This window comes from Tympanuchus pallidicinctus, unplaced genomic scaffold (assembly GCF_026119805.1).
Source record: "Tympanuchus pallidicinctus isolate F22 unplaced genomic scaffold, pur_lepc_1.0 scaffold7, whole genome shotgun sequence".
Classification (NCBI taxonomy): domain Eukaryota; kingdom Metazoa; phylum Chordata; class Aves; order Galliformes; family Phasianidae; genus Tympanuchus; species Tympanuchus pallidicinctus.
Genome location: NW_026294791.1, coordinates 22,463,849 through 22,472,079, shown reverse-complemented (window position 1 = coordinate 22,472,079; position 8,231 = coordinate 22,463,849). Strand labels below are relative to the sequence as shown.

General features: G+C 57.3%; 2 protein-coding genes across 2 annotated transcripts; one reads left to right on the top strand and one right to left on the bottom strand.

Moving 5' to 3' along the window:
- Positions 1–2,733: 2,733 nt before the first annotated feature.
- Positions 2,734–5,344, bottom strand: LOC128072420 (1-phosphatidylinositol phosphodiesterase-like). Its single transcript, XM_052666201.1, has one exon. The coding sequence runs from the start codon at positions 4,658–4,660 to the stop codon at positions 3,632–3,634; it is 1,029 nt and encodes a 342-aa protein (XP_052522161.1). The 5' UTR covers positions 4,661–5,344; the 3' UTR covers positions 2,734–3,631.
- On the top strand, positions 5,309–8,231 carry HTATIP2 (HIV-1 Tat interactive protein 2). The gene is made up of 5 exons (XM_052666202.1): positions 5,309–5,538; positions 5,608–5,715; positions 5,868–6,005; positions 7,273–7,334; positions 7,804–8,231. The coding sequence occupies exons 1-5, from the start codon at positions 5,377–5,379 to the stop codon at positions 8,027–8,029; spliced, it is 696 nt and encodes a 231-aa protein (XP_052522162.1). The 5' UTR covers positions 5,309–5,376; the 3' UTR covers positions 8,030–8,231.

The window sequence follows — 8,231 nt, the reverse complement described above, 5'->3', positions numbered from 1 at the left end:
CAGAGCAGGAGTGTGGTGCGTGGCTCCCGGATATCACTCAAGACCAATTAGTTACACAATGTATTTTCCCGTTTCTGCTTTTTTAAATCTTTGTGAGAAAGGTCATAAAGGGACAGGGGAACTTCCCCCCATTAAATGTCCTTTATGAACATCTACCGATGCTTCAGGAAGGTACCCACTGTGTACGGGTGTATCACCATATACCTATTTTTACACATATTCTACTTCTAAGTAGTATCATTTTCGCAAGGTTTTCTGCGGGAATTGCTCCGCTCACTTCCAGTTAAAGCCAAGGCAGAAGCCCTTTGGGTCACATGCACATTCCAGTTCCAGAGAAATAAGTAATGCTCCAGTGAGACTCATACAACACAAAAGGAGGAACCCATCTACGAAATCCATAACTCATTACAGTGCCTTTCTGCCTGGCCAATGTAAATGAAATTCTGTTCCTGTTCTTCGTCATCATCCTTGCAAAATGTTCTACTGCAATTCTCCCTCTTTCTGTACGTGCAGTAACCCAGCAGCATTTGCTTTACCAGCTCCCGTGCTTGGGACAGGGAATGACATCCCAGTGGGCAGAGAAGCTGAGGGGTGGCTGCTGGGCAGGGGCACACCTTGGGAAGCCATGGTCCCCTGAGAGGGATGAAGCTGCTGCTGCACTAGGACAGTCAGAGGGATGTTGCTGGATGCTCGGCCCCAGGGGAGGGCAGGAGGAAAATGGGCTGTGCCCCTGCTGGTTTCACTTCTGCTGGCACAGGGCACAGTGGGGCAGAACAACAGAAAAAAAATATTGCATTTTGTTGCTACGAATAGTCTCTGGTGTTGTAAAAGCAGAAGTGAACTGGCTGAGACCTGGAGGTGGCCACTGCAAGGGGAAGGACGCAGCCTTGAACCCAGGGGTGATGCTTTGCATGTAGAGGAGAGGGATACACATGGCAGAGGGGGAGGAGGATTGCAATCAGTTCTGCAGCTCTCCCAGGAATTAGATAATCCGGGGGATAATCCTGTTTTGACTTGCTGGTGTTCTAGGGCCAGCTTCTGGGCAGGTGTCGGCACATGCTCCTCATAGGGATCCTGCAGGCTCCTCTGGCATCACGAGACTGAGTGGGTTGCTCCCCTGCCACTTGGAAGGAGCCCCTCACCATGCACACTGCTCTTGTTTTTGGCAGAGGCCCCATCCCTGTGTGGTACAACCCTCTCCTCTCCTTGAGCAATATTCCCTGCAAACCGCAGAGGAACCGACTCACTCTGACGCAGCCTGCCTGGAGCAGCTGCCTCTGGTGATACCACAGGCACCTTCCTGGGCACCTCCTACTGTCCCCAGGGCATGGAGACATGGGGCATCCCCAAAGGGTGCAGTCATCGGGTGCAGCCCTGCTCCCTCCTTCCTCCCATGCCACCCCATTTCCAGTCCCTACACTGAGCCAGGATGCTTTGGAGGCACCTTTTGGGCACGGGCTGGGGATGGCTCGCTTTCCACAGTGTCACCATGGGGGCTTTTTGTCCCCAAAATGGTCCCGAGCTTGGAGGTGCCTCTGAGTGCATCTCGCCTTGGTGCCCCTGCAGTGTGGCATGCGGTACAATCTTTCTCAGAATCTGAAAGTGATAACAGGTTAGCCACAGGAAGACATGTTTACTGAAATATCACCCCAACCAGGGCAGGGCGAGATGGTGGTACTGATTTGTTGAACCAGGATGGGGATGTCCCCAAATGTCCCTGGCATGCCCAAGGTGAAACAACCCTGGCTGCGAGGTGCAGTGGGGTTTGGGGACCCTGCCCACCACACCGTGTCCCCCTTGCCCTATTGATACCCATCAGAGCCATTTCTCTGACCCTGGAGATCTCAGCCTTGTGCCTTCACCCTGCAAACGGAGGGAGAGAGAGCAATATGGCATCACTGCCATCTGTGCACCCCTGAGGCTGGCTTCTGTTGCCTGGCTGCAGCAGCACGTGCCTGGCATGGGTAAAGATTTGCCAAACAGGATGGTGGGGGTGGAGATAATGGAAACTTTATCTCAGTGCTGGTGTAGTGAGCAGTAAACAAGTGGCCCTGCCTATCAGGGTGAGTGCAGCCTGGGGCACCCTGTCCCACGCAGCCCTACTCATTGACCTTATGGTACTGCCTTGTGTCCCCCAGACATCACCAGTGCTACTGCAACAGTCTGGTTTAATGCTTTAATGAAGTCGTCTTATTTCAAGAGGGCAAGCCCAGAGGTGGATTCAGCTGCCTGTCCCCCCAGCACGTTTTTGCCTCCCTCTGCCTCTTCCCTTCCCCTTACTCTGGCTCTCTCCCCAGCAGATCTGGCTCTGCAGCCATGCAGCTCTGCAAAGAGCCATGCAAACGAGCGGATGAATGCTCTCAGCCATCAGAGCCCTGCCTCGGGCTGGTGCCAGCCCCCCGGAGCAAACAATGTCCTGTACTCCTGCCAGGAAATCCGGAGGCAGCCCGGGTCATGCAGCGAGGCCAGCTCCATTTTCCTGCACACAGAAGCATCCTTGAGCATGTTCATTCTTCACCTTTTGGCAGCTCAGGGCTGAGCTTTCCTCTCCTTCCAGCCTCAGGCAAGCGACCTGCCTTGTGCTTCCTGCCCTCTTGTGTTCAGTGCCAGCAGTGCTTTGATGCTTTCAAACCCTGGGACTTTGGTTATTTTTCTGCTCCTGAGGACCTCTCTCCTTGGAAAGCGCCCTTCTCCTCACTGCCATCTGCGTGCAGAACTGAGACACCTCTCCTGCATTCTGGTCCTGCTGCTTGTCTTGGAGTTGGATGGTTCCTCTCTCAAAGTCCAGACTTGTGGGGTGAGACTCTGCAAAGAAAATAACTCCACCTAAAATAATGGGGGCAAGAGTGTCCCCAATATTTTGCTGTCATTTTGAAATTAATTCCTCCTTCTCCACATTCTAGCTTTCCACATCTGTGGTTTATTATAGAATCACAAAATCATTTAGTCCAACCCCAACCCATTCCCACCATGCCCCCTGAACATGTCCCTCACTCAGTGCCATGGTTCTTGAACACCTCCAGGGATGGTGACCCCACCACCTCCCCAGGCAGCCTGTGTCAGTGCCCAACCACTCTTTCCGAGAAGAAATGTTTCCTAATAATACTTGTGCTTCAGACCCCTCACAGCTCTGTTGCCCTTCTCTGGATGCATTTAAGAACAGGACTTTTCCACTCCATTCCATCTCCTGTCCCAAAAGTAGACAGACTCGTTGGCAGGCTTTGCTTTGACAGGACAAGGGGAAATGGTTTCAACTAAGAGAGGAAATTAGATTGGATATAAGGAAGAAGTTTATTTCCATAAGGGTGGTGAGGCAGTGGCACAGATTGCCCAGAGAGGTGGTGGGTGCCCCATCCCTGGAGACAGCCAAGGTCAGGCTGGATGGAGCTTTGAGCTCCTGATGGAGCTGTGGGTGTCACTGTTCACTGCAGACCAGATGGCCTTTAAGAGTCCTTTCCAACTCAAACGGTTCTATGATTGATTCTATCCCCAACTCCACTGCGGATCTTGCTGGCCTAGACCCATGCTGGGGCTCTCCCCCACCTCACCAACACCATACCTGGCTCCTGGAGGGATGCCATGCACAGCAGGAGCTCAGGCCACTAACCTCTGACTGCCAGCCCCGCCGCTGTCACACAGATGTCACATAGAGGTGTCTCAGCGCTGTGTGGGATCTCCGGGCATCCTTCTGCACTGATGTCTGTCGGCTGACATGTGAGGCTGCCCTCAGCATGGGAGACACCGGCCCCAGCGGTGCCACCTGCAGCGTTCGTCCCCGCTGCCGCTGGGGTGTCTGTGGGGTGCTGGGGGCACCTGGCACACCTCCATTTGTCCCTGGAACGTTGCTCTCAATGATGAGCTGGAGCAGGCCTGCTCCAGGGAAGTCCAAAATGACCACTCCCCAGCACACCGGCTGCCCCGAGCAGCGCTGCAGGTGCTGATAGCACTGAGGATTGACGAAGCGGGCCACGTCCTCGGGGCAAGTGAAGAGCCCATTGCCGGAGCAGAAGGTGAGGTGCATAGTGGCAGGGTCCCCACTGGCTGCTGCGTCCAGGTGCCGCTGTGCTCGTGCCCATTTCCTCTCCAGTGAGAGTACGTTCCACGCATCGCTGATGCTCAGCCGCTCGTAGGGGATGCCCAGCACTGCCCGCTCCAGCGCCTCCAGCACCACGATCTTGCCTCTCACCTGGCCCAGCGTGGGCACCTCCTCCCGGCACCACAGCCGACCTCTGCTCTCCTCCAGCAAGCATCGCTGGAGCCGGGCAGCAAAGCGGGTCCGCGGGAAGAAGGGGAGCTCCTCCTTGATGCGCATCAACACAGCCTCGCCAGGATGGGCGCGGAGGAAGCGCAGGGTGCGACGCAGGACGCCCCGCAGGCTGACCCGCTGGAAGGCACACAGATGGTAGACGCGCAGCTCACCCTGTTCCAGCTTGCAGCGCACGTCCAGGAAGCGCACGCCAGCTGCCAGCTGGGCCTCCAGGCCCCAGCTCTGGCAGCGCAGGCGCCGGCCACCAAACAGGCTGAGGGAGTCGTGTGTGCCGGGGATGGAGAGGCGGGAGAGCGGCAAGGCGTCAGGCAGCGCTGCCATCCAGTCGGGGCAGCAGGCAGCAGGCTGGGCCGTGTTGTCGAACGCCGCATTGCGCTGGCCCCGTGCATCCATGCTGCAGTGAACACGGGCACCCCAGCACCGGGCCAGACTGTGGTGGTGGGGTGCAGCCTGTTGGATGGGGTGTTGGCAGTGACTGGCAGGCTGAGAGGGATGCTGGACATTATCTGGGTGATGCTTGTGATACACGTCATGTCCCTCATGAGGCACGTGCTGCAGGGATCCAGGCTCACTCCTAGCCAAGGAGAGCTCAGCAGGATGGAAAATTGCTGGGCTGATCCTGAATGCAGCCAGTCAGGCTGCACACCTCCCTCCTCAGGAATCAGGATAAACGGGACCGGGTGCCCCAAGGTCCTGGGAAGCTGCCTGCACCCGGAAAGGCACAGCTGGTTGGGGCTGCCATCACTGCTGAGCTGTGAGCCCCGTGAGCAGGAGGCAGCACCTGGGGGTGACTCACTGCCTACCCCTGGGACAAGGCTGCCTCACACTGTGCTGCCCTGAGGGCTTTGATGCTCGAAAGGCGTGTACCCCTACTGTGACATTTCTCTGGGGACACAGAGCAGGATGGCCTCCTGTGACACTCTGTGAGAGCTCTCACTGAGCTGATCCCAGCATAGAGGCAGCACAGGCTGAGGGTGTGGACATTCTGCTGCCACCCCCGCTGGCATGACAGCAGGGCGGAGCGCTGAGGCAGGCGGGGAAAGCAGCAGCCGCAGCTCCAGGAGCGGCAGCAGCGCAGCCCAGCCTGCAGCGCGGCACCTCCCCTAAGCATGGCGGCACCGGGGAGTGGAGGTTCCTGCTTCGTGCTGGGGGGCTCGGGGGCGACGGGCCGGGCGCTGCTGCAGGAGCTGTGCGCACAGCGGCCCTTCAGCAGGGTGACGGTGATCGGGAGGCGGCAGCTGAGCCTGCCTGAGAGCAGCGGCGTGGCCGTGGTGCGGTGTGGGCCGGGGGTTGCGGGGTCCGTGCTGGAGGTTCCACCCTGATCCACGTGCCTCCCCCAGAAGCAGGCGGTGGTGGACTTCGAGCGGCTGGGCGAGCACGCCGATGCCTTCCGAGGCCACGACGTGGGCTTCTGCTGCCTGGGCACCACCCGGAGCAAAGCGGGTGCGGTGAGTGGCCCTGGCCGGTCCCAGGGGGTCACTGGGCATGGCCTCGCCCAGCGAGATGCTCGGATCTGGGGGATGTGTCGTGGGTGCCTCAGCTCCCGCTGGGGTGCCTGCTCGGTCAGAGGTCGCTGACCTTGCTCCTTGCCCTGCCCTAGGATGGCTTTGTCCGTGTGGACCGGGACTACGTGGCACAGGCAGCCGAGCTGGCGCGGGCAGGGGGCTGCAAACACTTCGTCCTGCAGTCCTCCCAGGGAGCGAACGAGCGCAGCAGCTTTCTGTACCTGCGGGTGAAGGTGAGGAGGGAAGCTGGGTGTGCTCCTAGAGATGGAGATGTGGGGACACTTGGGAACGAAGCTGGGGCTGAGGCTGCAAGGGGTCCAGTGGACCTAGGACTCTCCTGGTGAGGGGGAACAGAGAGCCCAGGAGATGGGCTGGCAGCACAGCAGTGTGCCCTGCTGCGTCCTAAAGGGCAGACACCAGGCGTTCAGCATCCTTACACTACTGAGCACCACCCACTCTTGCAGGACTCGCTCCTGTCTGCAGTGTGTCACACTGGCATTGCCCGGGCTGGGCAGCAACCCGTTGCCACCCCTCCTCCCTCCTCACCCCCCCCCCTTGCCCTGCTCTGCCCACTGCGCGTGCTGTTGCTGCAGTTAGCACTGCAGCTACAAGGGAGCGCTGCTGACTGCTGTTTGGCTGTCTGGCACTGACAGTCCTTTCCTAGAGAGCTTCCTAGGGCTGTCTCTCAAAAGCTGGGTTTTGTTTTTGTTGTTAATGAATTTCTGGGCTCTCTGCTGACCCATCCATTTGCCCCATTTGGATCCCTGCACTGCCCTGCCCTCTGCTTTGGCGATTGGCATCTTGGCAAAATGCTTTGCATTTTGAGCAGGGACAGCTCGGTGGTTCTCCCTTCCTTGCACTCCAAGAAACCCCTTTCCTCAGACATGGTTGTGGCCTGCATGGGAGAGGAGTGACCTTTACCTATAGCCAAATATATCTGGTTCCTGCCAGTTTGGGTGCTCTATGCCCTTCCTACTGCAACCCTCATCTCCTAAGTTATCTGGAGGATTACTCACGGCTCACGGCACACACCAGTTGTGTGTTGGGCAATACCTGCAGGTGGCAGGTACAGAGGTGATGCAAGACTGAGCATACGTGCTCACAGCCCTCCAGAGGCTGGTGGGACTGTGGCTGGGCAGGTGGGGAAGGGTCAGCCACTGCTGCTTTTTGGCCACCTACCTCTGAGCAAGTCTTCTGCTTCTTGCTTTTGTGTCCATATTTTTCCCTACCACCAACTCAGCAGCTTTCCTTTGTGTGTTCATTTTACCTTTGCCACATTGTAGAAACCTGGGAGCTAAATCCCTGCTGGTCAGCCCCAGCACTACAGTCATGTCCTGTGGCTGTGTTGTGCACTGGGGGTCCTGGGGTAGGCTGCAGGATGCAGCACCAGCCAGACACGGTGTCCTGCTCACAGCTCAGCTCTTCCTTCTTCCTGATTCATAGGGTGGGAGACAAGGTGCCTGTGATCATCCTCAGCTTGTTTTGTCCCCACTGTGACAGGGAGAAGTGGAGAAACTGGTTGAGGCTGTCGGCTTTGACCGCTGCACCATTCTTCGGCCAGCGTGAGTAGCAGAGGGGACACGGAGCCAGGAAAGGGCTGGGAGATGGAGCCATGGGCAGGGTGCATTAGGGGAGGGTTGGGAAGGAAGTGAAGAGGGCCTCCAGGTGCAAATGCTGCTCCTACCTGCACCTCTTCCCCTCTGCTATAAGCAACAAGCCTAGCCATTTCCACAGCCCTTCCCGAAGCCATGCTTTTGAGGCTTGGGCTCAAAGCACAGGTTGGGGGACATTGGTTGAAGCTTAACTTCATCTGGAGGTCAGCCTGTGTGGAGGGGCTGCTTTTCTGTATCCTTTCAACCATACTCTACCTGGGAGAACCAGCATCCTGGTTTTGGCAGCCTGTGGGTAAAAGGAGCTCTCAGTGATCAGCCCATTCATTCCAAGACCCTGCAGAAGCCACTTGGGGCCAGTGCAAGTTTTCCAGCTTGGCTGGGCTCTGCAGCCTGGCCCACCTCACCTTCTTGCCCGCAGGGTGCTGCTGTGTGCACGCCAGGAGTTCCGCCCCATGGAGTGGATCACACAGCGGATTCTGGGATTCAGCGCCCGGTTCTTCCCCTCTGCTTACTCAGTGCCTGTAGAAACAGTGGCGAGGGCAATGGTGGCCAGTGTGCTGCAGCCAAGTGGGGAGAAGGTGGAGGTGCTGGAGAACAAAGCCATTCATCAGCTGGGAAAGGCAGTGCCGCAGCCAGGCACATAGAGCAAAAGTGGTAATAAGTGGTTGGCTGACCTTCTGGATTCTGTTCTGGGCTGATGATGAATGTATGGGATAATACATAATAGAGTGGAGTGTTTGCATGGACAATGGGGAGCTGAGGTGCAAATCTGGGTAAGCATTTTATAATTTAAACAATTCCTTGACTTGAGACCTTGAATAAAACCCTGTGACTGGCCTGTGCTAA